Source organism: Pteropus alecto, unplaced genomic scaffold (assembly GCF_000325575.1).
Source record: "Pteropus alecto unplaced genomic scaffold, ASM32557v1 scaffold48, whole genome shotgun sequence".
NCBI lineage: Eukaryota > Metazoa > Chordata > Mammalia > Chiroptera > Pteropodidae > Pteropus > Pteropus alecto.
In genome coordinates, this window is record NW_006442110.1 from 1,856,890 (window position 1) to 1,877,609 (window position 20,720).

General features: G+C 45.1%; 1 protein-coding gene and 2 pseudogenes across 4 annotated transcripts; all 3 read right to left on the reverse strand.

The window, feature by feature from the left end:
* Positions 1-6,467: 6,467 nt before the first annotated feature.
* Positions 6,468-6,586, reverse strand: LOC112469965 (annotated as a pseudogene).
* A 3,000-nt stretch (positions 6,587-9,586) lies between these two features.
* On the reverse strand, positions 9,587-14,288 carry GIMAP7 (GTPase, IMAP family member 7). 4 transcript variants are annotated; one of them, XM_006920639.1, is made up of 3 exons: positions 14,194-14,288; positions 13,672-13,706; positions 9,587-11,127 (listed from the first exon to the last, which is right to left on the reverse strand). In XM_006920639.1, the coding sequence occupies exon 3, from the start codon at positions 11,086-11,088 to the stop codon at positions 10,207-10,209; it is 882 nt and encodes a 293-aa protein (XP_006920701.1). In that variant the 5' UTR covers positions 11,089-11,127; positions 13,672-13,706; positions 14,194-14,288; the 3' UTR covers positions 9,587-10,206. The 4 variants fall into 4 exon arrangements, with proteins under 4 accessions (XP_006920701.1, XP_006920700.1, XP_006920702.1 ...); XM_006920638.1 differs by having other exon boundaries at positions 14,145-14,288; XM_006920640.1 differs by lacking the exon at positions 13,672-13,706.
* A 4,606-nt stretch (positions 14,289-18,894) lies between these two features.
* LOC112469955 lies at positions 18,895-19,013 on the reverse strand (annotated as a pseudogene).
* Between the last annotated feature and the right edge of the window lie 1,707 nt (positions 19,014-20,720).

Sequence of the window (20,720 nt, forward strand, 5' to 3'; positions counted from 1 at the left end):
CCAGCTTAAGGTTCCAGTGCCGGAAAAAGAAATCCCCTCAACCTCTGGCTGTGAAAACCAGAGGAAATGGTGGCTGAGCAGGCCACGCGAGGACTTACTCGCTGATGGACTCACTCTGAGCTCTGGCGCCGGGGCAGCTGCTCGAGGAGCGTCGGGGACATATAGGGTGACACTGAGTTGTCGGGCTTTAGGGCGAGGGCTGGTGAGGCGGCTTTCTCCCAGGCAGAAGTGCTGGCAGTATCCATTGTTCCTTTGTTGAGCCCTCTCCGCTCTCAGCCTGCAGACACAGGTGGCCGCCATGTCTGATTCTCCATCAACCTGATTAACACAGGTCACCCTGCCCAGGTGATTCCTTGAGACCCCGCCTCTCCCAACTTGCTGGCCCATCCAATCCACCTCCAGGGGGTTTATTCCATACAAATGGCCTGACTTGGCTCTTTCTGCAGACTTTCCTAAAATCTGTCAAAGGCTCACAAAACCCAAAGAAGCAGCATCTGGCCTCAGTTTGCCCTGTACCTTTTGCTGAGCAGTCCCAAGCCCGGCACTAGTGGCAGCCAGCCTCAGTTCCTGGCTCAGCTTCTCAAGGTGCCTATAAGCCCAGCACTGGTGGCAGCCATCTGCTGATTGCTTGGTGATGCTTACCAGGTGGCCTCAGAAGTGCACAGGCAGCAGCTGAACTTGGCCTGCAGCTGGACCCCTCCCAGGAGGGCCTTGGGCTGGCACACCCAGTGGCCTGCATTGAGCAGGCTTGGAGCTGGAGTACCATTCAGGGCCACATCTGGGGAGGACACACTCAAGGGCAAATAGGGCAGGCACCAGAGCCCAGCTAAAGCTCTGTAGGGTCAACCCCTGCACAGCAACTGCTCCACTGGTCACCACCAGTCCTCACAACCAATGAGCCTGAGGGTCAATCCCTCCGCTTGATGAGCAAACAGCAACCAAGGCTCAACTACAACAGGAGGGCTCACATGACCCACACAAGGGACACACCTGGAGCACCTCGCTCAGGTGACCGGGGAGACTACGCCACTGGGCCCATAGGACACCTACTTCATAAGGCCACTCTACTATGACCGAGAGACTTAGGAGCCCTACCTAATACATAGAAACAAACAGAGGGAGGCAGCCCAAATGAGGAGACAAGGAAACATGTCCCACAGGAAAAGACAGAGCAAAGCTCCAGAAAGAGAACTAAACAAAATAGAGAGAAGCCATCTATCAGATGCAGAGTTCAAAACACGCGTGGTAAGGATGCTCAATGGCCTTAAGGGACGAGTAGACGAACTCAGTGCGAACTTTAACGAAGAGATAGAAACCATAAAAATGGAGATGGAAAACATAAAAGGGAACCAGTCAGAAAGAACTTTGGTGACGACATAAACTATTAACAACCTTAAAGGGGGATAAAAAAGAAGACGAAAGTTTCTGAGGATGGTGTGTGTTTAACCATGTGTAACTCTCCTTAAATCGAGGACCCGGCAATAGAATGAATCAGGCACTAAGGATAAGCAACATTCCAGAAGAACATAACCTGAACGACAAGGACGGCTAGGTCCCTAGGTGAGATAGGTGAACCAAAGCCAACCGAAAGAATAGGCATGGTGTGAATGCATCTCTGTGGTTCTGAAACCGGCGACTTAAAGACAGAAAGGCTAGAGTTCTATTGTGTCTACAGCTTAAGCCTAGCTAGGCTTGTATCATCCTCCAATTAATTGTGGGAGTGAGAGCAGAGATTGCTGTAAAATACAGCAGTTATTTTAAGTACCATTAGAAACCCCCAGCCATTACCTAGGTATTCTTTATATGGATTACAGGGATCAGTGCATATAGGATCATTCTGAGCTACGACTTGTTTTTGTAGCGGCACCCAGGTTTGGGCTAAATACTTTCACAAGAAAGCAATGTGTAGAGGGAGATTTCCAGTTTAAAAGGCTTATATTAAACATGAAAAACACTTTAAAAATAATCCTGCGAGATACCACATTTAAAAAGTGGAAAAGAAACAGCAAATTGGACTTAAAGGAAGGAGAATGAAGGAAACAATACAGGAGAGGAATCATTGAAATAGAAAACAGAAAAACAATCATGAAAACAAAAGCCGAGTCTTTGAAAATAAAGAAATTGACAAGCGTCTACCTACACGAATTTAAAAAAGGTAAAAATATACAAATCATCGCTATCAGGAATGGAAGAGGGAATATCACTGTAAATCGTACAGATATTGGAGGGAAACAACAGACAGTCATGAGCAACTTTATGCCAGTAAATTCAACCGTATAGGTGGATCCCTTGAAAAGCACAAGTTAGCAAGAGCGACCCCCCCAAAAAATAAAAAATTGGAAAAGCCCTATATCAAAGAAAAAAATCAAAAAACAAACAAACAAAAAACAAAAAATAAATAAAAATAAAAACACCGGGACAAAATGAATTCGTTGGTAAATGTCAGTGAACATTTAAGTAAAAAAGTTGTATGATATTAATCTAACACACACTTAGAAAATAAAAGACAAGAGAACACATCCCATTTTATTTTAGGAGGCTGAACATACCATGAAAGCAGATGCAGACATCCCAAGAAAAAGAGCTACAGACCAACGTCCTTAATGGAAATCGATACATACGATCTTTCTTATCTGTAGAAACTAAAAAAATAACAAAAACCAGCTCATATGAATCCAGAAAGCAGATTGGCAGTTGTCAGAGGTGAGGGGGTGGAAGAAATGGTCAGAGGATCAAGAATTAAAAAATAAAATAAAAACTAAAATGAAAACATGTTGCAACGTGTACACGCAAATGCAAGCTACTGGGAAATACCAAGACTAGTGGGAATAATTTTTAAAAATTGATCACTGGCTCTACTAAATAAAGGAATGAATTCTATTTTTGGTAAATAAAATTTAATAAAGCTCGAAAATCGCCATCATTTAGGTCTGATTGGATGTCGATATGATCATCATTGGTGGCCAACTGATTGTAAAGCTGGCCACAAGTTGTCCTAACACTTCACCGCGATGCCCTTTCACACTGTGAACTTCTGTCTCTCTCCATCCAGAGACAGAGTCTATGTCTGCACTTTTCTGAACCTCAAAGCTTCAAAGGCTTTGCAGTTGGGTTCTCAACAATTTCCAGTCTTTTATGCATTTCTTGGTTTTGTTTCGTTTTTCTTCACATTTTGAAAACCCCTTTTCAACCCATATATTGATTTTCTCATGCACGTAAAAATAGTCGTACCAATTTACAGGAAATTTTGTGGTAAAGAGACCAGAGGGTGGCTTTCGCACACATCACAGCACGGTCCCCAGAAAGTCTGTGGTCTATCGTCGTCGTTCATGTGTCAGAATCTTCTCACATACTAGGGAGTGGAAGCATCGGCCACAAGAGGTGTCAACAAATTTCAGGTGATGAAGGGTGAGCCACGGAAGGACATCTGCAGTTAACACGACCCCAGAGAGGCTGCAGCTGAGGTGGCCGCAAATGTTGACTGAGGCTCCCCGGTGAGGTTCGGCTTCAGACATTTCAGCTACAGTGCAATGGGGTGCTGGGACTGCCAGCACCCCCATGTTTTTCACATTTTACTTGCTGTTTATTACTTGAAATCATGGTGTTTGTATAAATTTTTATTTTTAGTTTTAATTTTCCAATTTTGTTTTCACACTCTAGGTGCTGAAATCCCCACAACCCTCCCCCACCCCAGGGCAGTCATGCTGACATGGGGGGCAGGGCCTGTAGAGTGCAAGGAGCCGGTTCCTGCCTGCGGTCTCCACCCTGGGACGGCAGAGGCACGGACATTATTTAAAAATAGCTGACCAAACAAAAGGGAACATATGTTTAAATAGGAATCCAAGACAGGCGTTCAGGTTTAGTTGAAGATGTGATCATAAGACAACTGATTCTATAACCCCCTCACTTCCCCCTTATCCAGAACCCCACACTTCAAGAAGAGGGGTCTTCTCCAAACATTAGCACATCTCCAAAGAGAACCCTCCGCATTCTAGCGTAGCGGCCTGTCCTGCTCTGTCACCTCAGCCGAAGCCTGCGGTCACAACCCGCACTCCAAGTTCCAGGCAGCTTTTCTAATGATTTCTCCTGAAATTGGAAAAGGCAACCGGGGAGAGCTGACACTTGAAGAAATGCTACAATTTGAAAGAGAAAAAGAAGAGACAGAAACGACGGGGAATAGAAATAACCCGAATGCGAGCCATCAACTCAGGAAACCAAAACAAAACCAGGAAGGGAAAAAAAAAAAAAAAAACCCTAACCAAACAAATAAAAATAAACTTCTCTTAGGTATCTACATTATTATCCCTCCCACTAAAATCAACTAAAAATACTGAAAAGTATTACAAATATCGTCTTTAAAGCATGCATAAGCAGGCAAGAAAATAAACGTTCTCAGAAGCAGAGCGAAATATGACTGGAAATTGAGATCAGAAGTACAGGACAGCAGCTGGCTGTCATCCTGAGGATATGTTACTAGACCTGGAGCACTTAAACTTTGCTTCTCAAAGCCCACGGACATGAGATGCAAGGGCTGATTCAAGGGGCGTCTCATAGGGATCTTTTATCGTAAACCCCAAAGGGCTACCTCCTCCATAAAGTTAGTGAATTCTAATTGGTGAGTGGATGATAGATTTGAAAAAGAAAAGACCAGAATGCCATCGAAACTGGCAAATGGTGTTTATAAAGAGAGAGTGGAAGAGAGAAGTGTAGAGAAGTCTTTCCAGAAGTCATGGTTGAGTGTGTTTCTGGACTGATGAAATACACCCACCCGGTCAGTCCAGATATCTAACGAATCCCAAAAAAGATCATCGAGAAGGAATTCATACTGGGACAGGGAACAGTACAGTGGTAGGACATCAAAACAGGGTAAAACAAGCACATTTCATACAGCAAAGAATGAGTTTCTGCTATCACTACAACCTCATTCAAGAAATTTCTAAAGAATGTACTTGAGGCAAGAGGAAAGTCATCCCAGGTAGTAAATCAGAGGTTAAAGAAAAAAAAAAAAAAAAACAACTAAGTTTAAAGGAAGATCACCAGTATAAAGTAATAGAAACAGCCTCTAGGGTTTAAAAAGAAAAAAAAAGAAGAAGAAAATTAAAATACACAATAAGAAATATATAGATTGAGATGGAGGGTGGGAATGGAATTAAAATGTTCTGAAGTAATTTATTACATAAAGGAAGATAAATATACAGATTACCATTAGACTTTGACAAGTTAAGAATATGTGTTACGATCGCTGGGTGGTCACTACAAAATTAGGAGATGGTATGCAATTTGCAAACTAGTAACGAGAAAAATAGAATGTGAAAAAAATACCCACAGCATCAAAATTCAACCACAAAGAAGGAAAAAAAAAATGTATTGTGGAACAGGTTAGACAAGTAGAAAGCGAAATATAAAATCTTACATATGCATCCGCAGAGATCAGAAGTTATAATTATGAAAAATGCACTAAAGCTCTCAGTCTAAAAAAAAAAAAAAAATATATGCATCCGCACAGATCAGAAGTTATAAATATGAAAAATGCACTAAAGCTTTCAGTCTAAAAAAAAAAAAAAACGAAACACAGTTTTTGGAAGGGATTGTAAAAGAACTTTAAATCTAAAACGTGACACCAGGGAAAGGCTGACAGCAGAAGCGGAGGCAAATCTAGCAATCGAATTTAAACAAATCTAGCAATCGAATTTGAAACAGAAAAAAATTTCAAACGAAACAGACTTCATTCGATATTTATTGAGAAGCTATTCTGAGCCAGGCGCTGTTCTAAGCACTTGGACACATTGGCAAATAATAGCAAGTAAATATCCTTGCTTTCTGGATCTCCCGGTGTTCCTTGACAGGACAGAAAATAAACAAAAAAAGGAAGAAATTTGTAAATTCAAAAATATATGGGAAGATATTCACTTACGTAAGAAAGGAAATCATAGAGTGAGTGCGGTAAAAAAGGGTCGTGAGTGGAGAAGGCAGGTTGATTTCAGTAGCGTGCTCAGGACACAGCTACAAAGTCCTCCTCGCCACGCTCAAACACGGCTTTTTTTTTACACGTACCGCATAAAGAGGACTCACATTTACAAAGAGAGTAACTGAATCACAAGGGAAAACACACGAATCAACATTTACGACGAGAGATTTTAACACATCTCTCTGTCATTGCTAGAGCAGGCAGAGAACGATTCAAAAAGGACACAGAAGACCGAAGTAACAGGATTAATGACCTTGATCCAAAAGACACGTATAGACTATTTCATAAAATTTCAGTCAGTTGTCTTCAAGCACACAGGAAGCCCTTCACTGATACCGGTGTTATGTTTGTCCTAAAGAAATGCTCTCAAAATTTTCTACGATTGAAATCATATAGGCCATATTTCCTGACCCCAGTGTAATTAAAAGATAAAGGATTAAAATGCCATATGTTTGGCAATTGGAGACCAAAGCTTTATTTTTTTGTTTTGTTTTGTTTACGCCTGCAGCCCCTGGTCTTCCTAGGCGGTCTCCCATCCAAGTGCTAACCAGGCCCGACCCTGCTTAGCTTCCGAGATCAGATGGGATCGGGCATGTTCAGGGTGCCGTGGCCGTAGACCAAAGCTTTCAATGACGCCTGAATCAAAAGAGATGTAACAGAAATTGATAAATATTTAGAACCGAAGCATAATTAAAATACTTCATTTTAAAGCTTACAAGATGTAGCTAAAAGAGTAATTATGGGTTAAATTTTAGCTTTAAATGTATATATTAGGAAAACAAGAATGAAAAATAATCAGCAAAATACGTCTTAAGCAATAAGTATATGACAGAAAGAAGGGTAAGCTACGGACTGGGAGGAAACGTTGGCTTTATTTCACATATCTGACAAAGAATTTGTGAATATATTTGATAAAGAGCTGACAAAGGACAAAATAGATAAAGAACTCTTACAACTTATGAATAAAAAGATGACACAATTTAAAATGGGCAAAAGCTATGAATAAGTATTTTTGACATATAATAAACCGCATATACATAGAACGTAGAATCGAATGCGTTTTTGCATACGTATCCCCCAGCAAAATCATCCCCACCACCAAAACACCAACTCTATCCATCGGCCACAAATGTTTCCTCACGCCCTGTAGTGATGCCTGCCCGCCCCGCCTCCCCGCAGCCCCGGCAACCGCTTGTGGACTGTGCCAGCTACACAGGGTGACCGTCCCCTGATGTGGACAGCTGAATGGCTGGCACCCAGACGCAGCACTGAGAATGCTCCTCTGTGATGGAGATGACGATGATGATGATGATTTCCTGCAATGAGGCAGTGCATTCATTCTACATCCTGATTTAGAAAGAATTGTAGAAAATCAAGCGCTTCTTAAAAGAAGGACAGAACATGAGAACCGTTGCGTTCGATACTCCATTTTCTGTATTTGTTCCTAAACGTAGATATTGACTGCTGTTTCAAAAGTCCATGCTGGTTCGAAACCTCTAGGATGTAATTGGGTACCAGCACCCATAAGGAGGGCGGGGAGAACCCCAGAAAGAGGAGGACTGCCTCAGAGGGGTAGGTGGCCGTTTTGTGAGTGAGGGAACGTGGAAGACCTATCTCGGGTGGCCCTAAGGCAAGGACTTTTCCACGCCTGCCCGCCAGCTCTGAGAAGTTTACGCAGAGCCCTTATTACTAGGCTGAGTCTCGTACACATCTTGACAGTTTCAACAGCACCTGACACTTTCAAGGCTGTGTCTTTGGGGCGGCTCCTGGGAACGGAAAAGGCAAGGTGAACACACACCCCAGGAAGGAGTAGGGACACGGGGACAAAAGGGGTGGGGTGGGAGGGAGCCTCCCATTGCCCAGGTCCAGCTTTCGGGTCAACTGGAGGTCACGTCTTCTCAAAACCACCCCCCACTCCCCACAAGGTAACCGAACACCGTGAGTTCCCCTCTGGGACTGTCTAAGCCAAAGGAACACAAGTCTTGTGGGAAGAAAAAGTTTCATTTTTTGTGGTGACAAGTAAAGGAGACAGGCGAATCATTTCGAGGTTCAGCCTCCTGAAGGGAGGGTAGCCATCGCTTCTGTCCGACACCTGGTTAATGACATGTCGGGTTGCAGCTGGTTATGCTCACCAGTCACTGCTCAGGCCAAGTGCATCCCCTCCGAGCTGCCCTTGGGCAAATGGTGCTACATATTAGCATTTAGTGAGAACCGCCCAGACCTTGAGGTTTTTGTCACATCCGACACCAACATTCCTCCCCTTGCGACCGGCTCTCACAGCTACAGAGCCTTGTCCTCTGCAACGTGCCCTGAGTGGTCAGCAGAGGATTTCACTGGCACGGAGGTGGCTCCTTCGGTGGCGGTCTGGCTGCCCTAGAGGCGGGGGCCACAACAATACACGCACAAGCAAGAGAAAACTCAGGTTAAGTCAACCCCCCACTCCCACCCCGAAACCAAGGACAACTGATTTTAGCCAGAACCCCATGACCCGAACCATGGACTTAGCAAGTCCCCTGGCCTGGGGTCGGCTCCCTCAGGACATTGACTCGTGTCCTCATGTGACTCAGTAAAGACGACACACTAGCAGCAGACCCATCGGGTATGAACACAAAACATTCCGCTTGGATAATGCCAAGAAAATCATTCTTATCCTTGAGGGAATTGAAAATAAAAACAGTAATAAAGATCAGGGGATGTCTGAAAGAGAAAAGAAACGGGGCATCGTTACCATGGATCACTCAGGATTCTAGCAGAACAGATGGCCCGCTCTAATTAGGTCCTTGGGGACAGTGTAGTGTGGGGGCCGCCTGCACGCTGTGGACACAGGGTATGGGAACGAGGACGAGGGGAAGTGTTAGTAACAGCAAGGAAGTCGCATCCTAACCCTAGGGGGCGGATGAGAACTGCTTCCCAGAAGGAGTCATGGGCGAGTGGAGAGCAGGGGAGGGACTGGGACCTTCGGCTCCGGGTCGCGGCTCATCGCAGATGACCCTGCTGGGAGCGAGGCCGCCGGGCCGGAGACCCTGAGCTCGCTCTTCTCCTCCCGAGTCATCCTGCTCGGACCTCCCATCAGCAGAGGCCAGAGATGCCACTGACGGGGCCCACGTACATCAGCCTCCTGGGGCAAAGAGGTGGGGGAAAGAAGGGCCAAGTGCGCACCTGCGGAGGCGAGCGAAAGTGTTTGGCCCAGAGGAGACTGTTAAGTTACCGTCAGGGGCATTTCCAGTTAGGGTGGAACCTAAGCAAACCTAAGCGAGAAAAGATGGACACTCGGAAAGAGACTTTCCAGACCTCCGTGAAGCGCAGAGCCATCTTGCAGGAGGAGCTGGATGCTTCACCAGCGAAGGGCTCACGGACCTGGCCTAAATGAATGACAGACGCCAGCTGTACTGCTAGCGCCTGACGTGGGCAGGAATCCTCATTCCAATCGTCCTAAGTGGAGTCTTTGAACTCTATGTGACAATCATTGCCTGCTCGGGCCAATTTTGTAACTTCGTATATCTGCTGGCCTCGTGAGGGGGGCAGGTGGGAGCAGGGATGGGGGGTGGGGGTGGGAACGAGCTGGGCAGACGTTTCCGTTAGCTACCGCCGCATAACAAACCATCCCAACGCTTAGCGCTTAACAACAACTGCAATCGTTTATTTTTTTCTCCCGAATGCGCGATTTGGGCAGGACACACTGCGGGGATAGCTCATCTTCGCTCTTGGCAGCTGTGTGTGCCGGGGCTTGACTGGCAGCCTCGGAAGCCGCTTCTGTGTCGCTGACCTTGTGCGGCTGGCAAGTTAGCTCCGGCTGGCAGATGAAAGACCGGCCAGGGGGCCGTGCCAGTGACTTCAAGTCCTCTTCGTGTGGCCTCTCCGTGGGCACCGTGGGCTGCCTCACGACATGGCGGCCGCGTTCCAAGGGCAGGCACCCCGGGAGAGCAGGGGCGTGTTGTCTCTCTCTAACCTTAGGAGTCACGTGGCGTGGCTTTAATCATCTACTATGTATCAGAGCAGTTACAATGTCCACCGAGTGTCAGGTAGGAGACACACACACCATAACTCAACAGAAGGAGTAACAAGCTGAGATCTAAGCAGAATAAGTGGTGCAGAAGATACCACGAGAGCCGTTTTTGGAAAATGCAAAATCTACCGCATTAACAAATGATAGCAAATTAAGCCGTTTTTGGAAAATGCAAAATCTACCGCATTAACAAATGATAGCAAATTAAGAAGAAAAAATAGGATTTACATAACTACCAAAAAAGATGCCATATTTTCGAAAGCAAGCTCTGAATATTTTGGAAAACATTTCTAAATACATTCTTTTCAGCTTCCTCCCTTATATTTTTTATTAATTCTTCATATTTCTTTTTTATGCGTTCTATTTCTTGTTCCTTTTCTTGCTGTGTTTTATGAGCCCACTGCTTTTCTACGAGTTTAATTTCCTTTTCTAATTGATCAGCATAGATTTTCTTCAATTGCTCTGCCATACGTTTCAGCTTTTCCTCGGTGTCCTTGTAGACGGCGTCAGAAAAGTGAGTCCCTTCATTTCCCTGCACCATCTTGTCTATCAGCCCCACCAGCTCGTGCACTTGAGCATCCTTCTCAGCCGTGCCTGGCTCCCCGTGGTTAGAGAAGGCGCAGTAGCGGTCCCCGCACTCTGCCAGGATGTTTTTCAGGTCCACGTCTGCACCGTCTATAAAGTCACTCAGCTTCTGACCCTCCAGAGCATCTTTGCGAGTGAACAAGACCATCATGTGCTTCATGGCCGACTCCCCAAAGATGGCCTTGATCAACGCAACGGTTTTCTGCTCTTCCTCCGTGTAACGGCGCAGCTCCAGAACCAGGACGATGGCGTGAGGCCCCGGGCTGGAGGCCAGGACACAGCGGCTGATCTCCTGACAGGTGGTCTGCAGGGTCTTCTTGGTGTCAAAGAGCCCTGGGGTGTCAACGACAAGAAGCTCCCTCCCGTTCCAGGCCCGCAATGCTTTCTGACAGGTCTTGGTAACAGCGTGGGCAGCAATTCTAGAATCAAATTCTTTTCTCCCAAGGATGGTGTTTGCTGTGGCGCTTTTCCCATTTCCGGTTTTCCCCACTAGCACAATCCTCAGCGTGTTGTCCCGACAGCCGGCCATGTTCGCGTCAAGAGGTCTGGGGTTTAGGAACACACAAGCCTTTCAGGAAGAGAAGGAGAGGGGAAAAAAGAGTCAAATTAGGTCAGTGTGGAAGCCATTCCGGCCCTCTTTTTTTCCCTTTTCCTCCCCAAACATTTACGATAATCTATTATTCATATTGACCCCAGTGGAGACAGAAAGATGACACAGTTAAATTATTATGGAAAAAATAATAAAGCGGTTATAAATTTTTCCCACAAAAGAACTCATTTAAACCTTCAAAGATCTGATCGTCTCAAAGCTAGTTAGACTATTTCTGATCATAAAGAAAAGAAGGAAAACTTTATAATTTTTTCCTATGAATCAAGTATAATATTGATCCAAAAGACTTCACCAATAACTAGAGCTAGAGCTACAGATGGGTCTCCTTTGCGAATATCGATACAATAATTCTAAATAAATCATCACACACTACAAAAGTAATACGCCGTGATTAAGTGTGATTTATTTCAAAAATACGAGGGTGGTTCAACATGAGAAAATTGGTTGTTACGTGTCCCATTGACAGATCGAGAAGCAAAAGACCTAGGTGCAGAAAATTCAACACTGACTCATGTTTATAGCATTTCATAAAACAGGAATTTATAGATACTTCTTTGACACGATTTTCTAGAATATGAATGTAAAATTTTGTCGTCGCCTTTTTTTCTCCGACAGCTAAAATAATGGATTATTATAAAGTTCATTTGGATGAGGAGAAAAAGATTAGCCTGCACCATGAGGAAACAGAACGAAGAGGGATCGGTAGCTTTATTGGAGAGTAAAACTTTGTGGTTTCTATGATTAAAGCAGTGTGATGCTGGTGCCTGATGAGAGAGAGCAGAGAAACAAAAACAGAAAATTCAGAAATACACCAAATCGATCACACTATATTCATTTATATTCAATTCAGTTATATTATGTTACATTTATATTCCATAAGGCAGCATCTCACAGAAACGGGGAAAAGAGGTGGACCGATGAGCAACGTCGGGGTAGCTATATAACCATACAGAAAAAGATGAATCTGCATTCATTACCACATGTCATTCGAATGACAAATATTAGAAATTTCAATGTAAAAAAGTAATCCATATAAATAATAGAAAAAAACATGGGTCCATTTTTTGTAACTTGGAGATGAGAGAAATATTTCTAAGATTTAAAACGGAGTAAGAAAAGGACTAATAAACTCGATTACATGAAAATCTAAAAGGTAATGCAAGGCAAAAAAGCACCATAGACAAATTAAAGCACCAAGGTCAAGCAAGGGAAGAAAAATTTCCAAAAAAAATTGTCATTTGCTTACAATTCAACTCTATCTGGGTAGGTAGACTCACCAAAGAGGGTGAATTTTCCTATTATACAAAGAAAGTCTAAAAGTAGAGAAACGAAGACCAACAACTCGATAGGAAACAGAGCAAGAGATATCGTTAAACATTTCAAAGAAAAAAAGCGTAAATATGCCTCGAATATATAAAAAGATATTAACATTTACTCATAATAGAGATGAAATCAAAACACGCACAAAAATAAATAACTAAATAAAATAAATTAAAATTACACCTCTATTTCTGAGATGAGATACTATTTCTCACCTACACGTTTGGCAAAACCCCAAATGTTTGCTGGCATAATCCGTTGGTTAAAGGTATGGGGGAAACAGGTCCTCTCCTGCGTCACTAGTGAGAATGGAAAAAAGGTCCAAAACTGACAGAAGAGATGTGTGCGATGTTTTGTAAAAGTACAAATGCATTTTCCATTGATGATCCATCCCAGTTTTAGAATTCATCCCAAAGCTACACTGACCAAAAACAAACAAACAAACAAACAAACAAAACAGAAAAAAATGATGCCTAGGGCTATTCATCGCGTCATCATTTATAATAGCATAAAAGACCAAAAACCTATCGAATGGCCATCGGGAGGGGACTGTTGAATAAACTGAGGTGCATTCACACGAAGAAGTACTATCCATCTGTAAAAAGGAACGAGATGCATTTTTCTATACCAGTATGGAGAAAACTTCGGATTATATCTCAAGTGAAAATTAGTGAAGAAAATAATGTGGAGTGTACCTACCATTTCTCCAATAAGGAGGAATATCAACTACATACATGAAATGTTATATATGTATTCACATACATAAGAAAGCAATGGCAGGATCATCTGAAAACTAAGCCAACAAAAAAGTTACTTATATGGGGATGGGAGAAACAGGTTGCGGGGGACAGGGCTAGAAGCTTAAAACTGGATGTCTTTGAGTACCCTTAGATTTCATAGATTTGATCTTGAAACCATGTAGACGGTTTCATAATTATACAACAAAATTACATTTTAATTTTATATTAATACTAGTATTGAAGTTTATATTTCAATACTAGTAAAAATTAAAAGCAAATAAAACAAACATACTTCCATTTTGTGTGGTGGATGAAGCACAGAAAGAATTGGTCTGAGAGACTTCAAAATACAATAATTTCATTGTCCGTCTTTAGTGAGAAATATCTTCGGGACAAAACAAACAAAAAAACAACAACAAAACCTCCACAGCACCCTCCTTACCTCACAGGTCACACTGTGAAGGTCACAGCTTCTCCCTGTTAAATATTAGGAAAAAATCAGCAAACCGACTTCTAGATTTCCTGTGCCATTAATGCCATGAATAACTCCCAGAGAGTCATCATACTCTGTGGGATCCAGCTTCTTTTTTTCTGTAAAAAGAAGGATATAGACTGGCTGGTCCTTAAATGATTCCAGGGACCTGCTTGGGGACACTAATTTCCTACGAAGGGAAAAGGATGGCTTATCAGGCAGCCCTCTGTGTGTCTGTCACAACAGCAAATGCCTGGAAAGTGCGCTGGTCGGCTCGGGTTTGTCCTGTTCGGGACGAGAGACGTAGTGACATGGTGTTACGAATGCTCCTTGCTCCCCTCCACCGCTACTACTCTGCCACATCGTCCCGGAGGCACTGCTGGCACATTCCTAGTCCCTGCTCAGACCAGAAGCCACCCCCAGGCACACTCCCTGGACCTTACTGGCCTCACAGCTCTGTCGCTCGGCAGACCTCTTCTTGGCCAGGCTCACCTTTGTTTCAGCGAGTTGAGGAGTTGTCAGGTTTTCTCCGCAGAAGCGGTTCAAGCTGGTGCTTTTGATTTACCTATGAAGAACACAGGCTTCTACTCTCCAATTCCTCTGAGCCAGCAAGCTCAGAAGGGGTGGGGCCAACAGAGGAACTGCTTGTCTTTAAAGAGACAGGAATATTGCCCTGCCATTTGGTGGGGGCTGCAGTGTTGTCAAGTGAAAACCTTTCCTTCCACGTGCCTGCCGACGCAACGAACCTTCCAAAGCAATATTTGTCGTTTGGGGTCAGAGCGGCGGATACAAAAATGCCCATATTAAATGGCACGAATCTTGCACAGTGCCTGAGCATTGTCCCTGGTGCACTGGGAGACCGCGGGGGACTCTGGAAGAAGGAAGTCGGGCTTGTGACTCGGTGTCTTCTGGGCATGCCTCCTAATGACTGAGTGAATAGGGGACGCCGCGTGAGATGGGGCAGGCTGTCGAAGCTCTCACAGTTGACGAGATGTTCTAGTTGTCACCGTAAATTGTGTTTATCATCCATTTTGGCTCACTAGATTGAGAAACCGAATCAGTCGCCCCGTAAGCCGGCGGGACCGACAGGGCCAGATGCAGCGGGACGTAGCGGACAACGGGGTGGCTACCCACGGAGGGGAGCAGCTGGACTTGGGAGTGACGGTGTTCGTGGCCGTTTCCGTGGGCCAATTATTGGCATTCATGGTGTGGGGGTCCCAGGTAACGGTGTTCCGACTTCCGCCAAAGGCACGGATCGGGACCAGCTCCATAATTTGCGAGATCTGGCACAGAAGGAAAATACCGGGCCCTTTGCTTAAATATCATGAAGAATTTCAAGATGACATCAACGGGGCGCTCGACCAAGGGAGGGGCGCTTGTAAGCACAGGGTCCTAACTCTACGGATCACACACTCGTGAAGCTCACCTTGACCGGGCTGCCTATGTGGGAGTCTACAGCAGAACCAGAACCACGTCTCCTGTTCAAAACATCTCTACCATTGCCCTGTTCCGTTTCATCCCACCTATTCCTCGAAGGAAACGTGTCCTGCTGCAGGTGCCTTCCGTGTTTCCCTGGCCAGCTAACTGCTTCTCCAGGTGCTACGTGCAAGTCCACAGTTAAGATGCGTTGAGATCGCGGGTAGGATGCGGGGCCGGGATGTTGACAGCCCTGAGGCCACTGGCCACGGAGGAGCACCTGGAACATGGCAGTCCCACCAACGAACCCTAACTTAGGGGGTGATCGTCCCCTGGAAGATTTGTGATGAGTGGCGGGGTGCCTCGTACCTCTCCTGGATTGTCCACCTGGGCCTCATTGCTACGAGCTCCTTCCCACCTCCAGCTCTGTCGGAAGCCAGCCGACGAAGTAATTGAGGGTACCTGAAAGGGGGAGCATGGACTGAGGAAAAGAAAGAAGACAGAATTGCAGGAGGGATCACAGAATCAAGCTGTGTCTGTGTCTGTGTCCCCGAGTTTATTTAAAACACACTACTTGTAGCATCGCAATGAGAAAACAGCAGTCAAGACCCAAGGTCAGCCAAATTACTCATCCTACAAAACAATGAAGTTCTCACAACTCCCTTCTTGGAAAACACCGAGTGTTTAAAATAGTTTAGTGCCACTTATCTCAAAGCTCGCCAAGTTAGCTCAGCTCCCAACACAGCTCCGCTGTGTGCCACCTGTCTCGCTGTGGCTGGTCCCCACCAGCAGCTCCAGGAAGGTGCCCGTTCTCGACGATGCCGCTCCTTCCACGTAGTCAGAAGCAAAGACAGGAACGTGGAGAAAGCCTCAGCTTCCTTTTTCACATTTCCCTTTTATTCTGTGTATCACACACACACACACACACACACACACACACACACACACACGGCAATATGGATATACGTGAATCTTCCAAAAGGTTGGAGGTTCTTAAAAGACATTTCTTTAAATCCTACGGGAGTCTGCCTCATTGAAGTCGGGGCTTTTCCTGTGCTATGGTCTAGATAAATTCAAAGCTCAAACTTATTAAGATATTGGAAAAATAATAACAGGACATGAAAGCAAGGCTTCCTCACAGTCTCCTGGCTCTTTCACAGATTGACAATCAACCTTGGTGTATCAGTTTCCTATTGCTGCCATGACAAAGCACCAAAAATTTAGTGGCTTTAGATAATACAAATGTATTCTCTTACAGTTCTGGGGGTCAAGGGCCTTAAGTCAGCTATACAGAGATAAAATGAAGATATTAGCAGGGCACGTTGTTTCTGGAGGCTCCAGGAGATAATGTATCCTTTGCCTCTTCCAGCTTCTAGAAGCTGCCAGAATTCCTTGGCTTGTGGCCACATCGCTGCAACCTGCCGCCATCATCACATTACCTTCTTCTTCCTTTGATCTTCTTGCCTGTCTGTTATAAGGATCTTCGTGATTGCTCAGATAATGAAGGACGATCTCCCCTAATCTCCCCTAATTTCAAAATCATTAATTTAATCACATCTGCAAGGACCCTTTTGCAATAAGGTAACAATTCATGGGTCCTGGGGATTAGGACGTGGCTATCTTTGATGCGGGCCGTTACTCAGCCTACCTCATGTGGATAAATTAATCTCTCTTGCAGCTCACCCTTTCCTGATCTTTAAAATGGAGTACTTACTTCCTGGGGTTATGGTTGGTCCCAGGAACGTGGATGCTGCTACAGAAACAAACAAACGAACACAAAAACTTAAAATGTGGAAGTGGTTTTGAGGTAAGGAGAACTTGGAGGCGCGTGATGGGATCGTGCCGTGAAGAGACGGTCGGTGGAAATCCGAACGTCCTAGGGGAGATCTCAGACTGAAGTGAGGAATGGACACTGGAGGACAGGTGATCCTTGTTATGAAGTGGAAGAGGAGTCGCTGAATTATGTCCTACTCGAGCATTTAGCTGAGGAGATTTCCAGGCATGGTGTGGGAGGTGCAGCCTGGTGTCTCCTTGCTGCTTATAGGGAAATGCAAAAGGCAAGAGTTTGGAGTGATGCTTATGAAATGAAGCAAGGCAATCCGAGGATTGCCAGACACCACGAGAAGTTAGGAACCAGCAAGGAAGGGTCCTCCCCAGGGCCTTCAGAGAAAGCGTGACTCTGCGGACATTTTGAAGTTAAACGCCCGGAAATACGAGGCAGTACGCTTTTGGTAGCTGTGGCTGCGCGGTTCGGGGTGGCCCGTCACGGCAGAACCTCGGAGCTGCATAGTCGCCTTTCCCTATCTCTCCACTTCTTTTTCTCTCGCCTGCCTTTCGTTCCATCCTCGGAAGCACCCAGAGGTTCTCCTTTCGCATCACATAGTCCGAGCGGCCCGCCTTTACTAGGAAAAAAAAAAAAAAGAAAGAAAAATCTTCCCCATTCTCCACCCATACATCCGGCCCGCGTGGACCAGGGGAGGCTCGGTGACATGCGAAATGGTGGCTTTCCCAGAAAGGCATTTTTCAAACTCTGCCCGAGCCTGTATTTTGGTGACTTCCTGTTGCCCGGGGTGCCCAGACCCTACAGCTGTTCCCATCTCATCTTCTTGACTTTTATCCTTTCTGGACTCAGGTACTTTACAGGAGAACTAAGCATTTGTCAACGATTGATACAACACCAAAAACAAACCCCCCAAATTGCCTCTCATCCAAAGAGACAGAGGAAATGAAGGCCTCCTGGACCCATAAGGGGGCCAGGCCAACTGCCAGGATGGTATGGGCTCGGTAGGTTGCAAGACCACCTCTGCCCGAAAGCATGGCCCTGTCCCGCCGACGAGAGTCGATTTTACATTCTTACAGAATAGCAAATCCACAAAAAAGAATAGTGTTATCGAAGAAATAGGGAAGGGTGTTTTCCTTAAAAGTAAGACAAAACAAGCTTTAATGCATTTAAATATGCAGGAGACACCTGCCCGGGCTGCACTTGGCAGCACAGGTTCACTGACACCAGCTGACCGCTTGGATCCTCGTAGCTCACTGACACTGGTTTCGGTCCGCGAGCTTCGGAGCAGACTCTCGTATCAGCGCATCGGCACCGGCTGTCTGCCATTGACACATAAAATGTAGTCGGGAGGAGTATGTGGGTCAGATTCTGCCACTATCAAGATCTATGGCTTTAGACAAAGGGGGAAAAAAAAAACCCAAAGCTCTCTGAGCCCCAGATAAGAAAATAGGGAGGGGAGGCGTTAAATGGTCTAAGTCCGATGCCTACCGTATTATATCATACGATCATATTTGGGCCTTACCCAGTGAAAACGAATACCCAGCAGCATGAGTCATGAGCCCTGGCCACTTACCCATACGACTTCTCAGACGTTGGATGGTTATAGTGATAAACCTGTTACAGTGAGCAGGGGACCTCGAAAGAAGACCCCAGGGATGGACCAGTATGGGGTTCTTGGCTTGAGGGGGTCTGGTGTGAGAGAGCAGTATTCCTATGGGCCCTCTTCTCCCAGTGCTTTGTGTCCCCATGGTCATCAGAGTGATATACAGTTACAGACGGTGACAGATATCAGCTCCGTTTACCACTTGGCACCAACAGCCAGAGAAAGCAGGAAGCAAAGTAGCAGGTGTTTCTCTCTCATACTCAGCATGCCTACGGCTCCCTGCCTCATTCGTCTTCCAAGATTTTATTTTTTTTAGGCGAGGCAACCCTTGGTTGACCTTACAGATTGCACAGACCGTGTCAGTTTACGATCCCTTATTTTTTATTTTTTACGCCTACAGCACCTGGTCTTCCTAGATGGTCTCCCATCCAATTACTAACCAGGCCCGAGCCTGCTTAGCTTCCGAGATCAGATGGGATCGGGCTTGTTCGGGGTAGCATGGCCGTAGACCTTCCAAGACTTTTTAGTTCCCTCCCTTCAAAACCCACAACGTTTGCTCGGCTTTCCCCGGAATGCTCAGCCATTCCGTGATGCTAGTAGTAGATGAAGAGATTGCTTAGGAAAACAGGAATGGAGAGAAAATTCAGAGGCGGCCATATCTATCTGGTAGCATTCAGTAACTTGCCCTTTTTCTGGGTTTTGCAATTTGGTTTGCACAATCTCTGCTATTATTTGCACTTCTTCCTTTTGTTTTTGATTCGACATCTTTTATTGCTTCATTGCAATCCACCCATGAACAGAATTTCCTTAAACGCTTTATCACGAATGATAGGAGCTGTAAATAAAATGTTAACAAAGAACAAAGAGATTATTTTATGTCTATCTCAGCATATCACAGCTCAAAACTTTTTTTGTTGTTTTTTATAATCCCCTGTGTTTCCGAGAAAAGAGCTAAACGATTTATTGTAAATTCTCTTCTGCACAGGAAAACATATTTCCTGCTTTGGCCATGGCCATTTCCTGCTTGCTATGTTTTACTCATTGTGCCCCCAAGTTGTGGTTTATAGCACAGGCTGGAAAGGCCAAGTTCCAGAGTCAATGTCCCCTTATTCGTACTTGCCGAAGTGTTCAGAGGGATGAGAGGAGTCAGGCTGGGCCAAGAAGAAACTTCGCCATGGAGATCATCACACTGAACTTGGCTCAAGATCCAGTTCAGACCCCTCTTCAGGCGGGTGCTGCCCTGCAGATGAAGGGGAAGGGCTTTCCTCTGAGTCTCCAAAGCCACACCAGAGCCTCGTTCAGAGCAGGCACAACACTTAGCACGGTGTTTGTTTTGATTTCGACATGAGCCAAACAAAACGGAGCTGCTCAAAATTGGAACAGGTGCTAATGGATGTCGCCATCTTTCAAAATCCTAGCAGCGAAGTTCTCGAAGGTTAGAGAGCTAATAGGTAGCTAAGCAGCCCGACTGGTTTTGAATATCATTTATCGTGGAGAAATATCCCTTGAAAGTTAAGATTAAAGGACCCATTTCTAGGCTGTGAAAGACTATAAATGACTACTTGGAAATCTAAGGTGACGTCAACATTCTCCCTATCTTGTGCAAACGTGACATATTAGCATTTGGTGGAGAACCAAGGATTCCAGATAAAGATAGAAATCTGGAAGACAATGGCAGCTGTCACCTAGGTCCCCAGTTAGCGATATTTCATTCAACTCCACTAAAGAACAAGAAGGGAACATGAAACTATACACGAAACTGTACAACTACACGAAACCACACACACGGCGGGAAAGAAGACAGGGAGAGTTAGCACTGGGCCAAAGTTTGTCCTAAAACTCCTGACAGGGTTTCTGCTTCTAGAGAGCATCGTGAGGAACCCTCCAGATTTACTACTGGTGGGACAATCATAACTGATAAAAACTATCTTTTAAAAAATTAAAGTCTCTAAAAGTTGCGCTAAGGTCATACAGCAAACAAAGAAATATATATATTTTTTTAACCTACTAAATCGTAGTAAGAAGAGTGAAGTCTACATATGGTACTTGGGCCATGACTTACTTCCTCCCTCCCCAACCTACTCTTCAGCTCGGCTTGAAGTAAATTCCATTCTGGGCAGGTATGGCCAAGCAACGGGGCTTGCTCTCCCCACAGCTACCCATCAAGAGTATATTCCCTTACCAACTGGGTCCTGCTGGCAGCATCTCTCCTCCCCT

Coding starts and splice junctions, on each gene's coding strand:
- GIMAP7 (XM_006920640.1), bottom strand. CDS start 11,088: ATGGCCGGCTGTCGGGACAACACGCTGAGGATTGTGCTAGTGGGGAAA.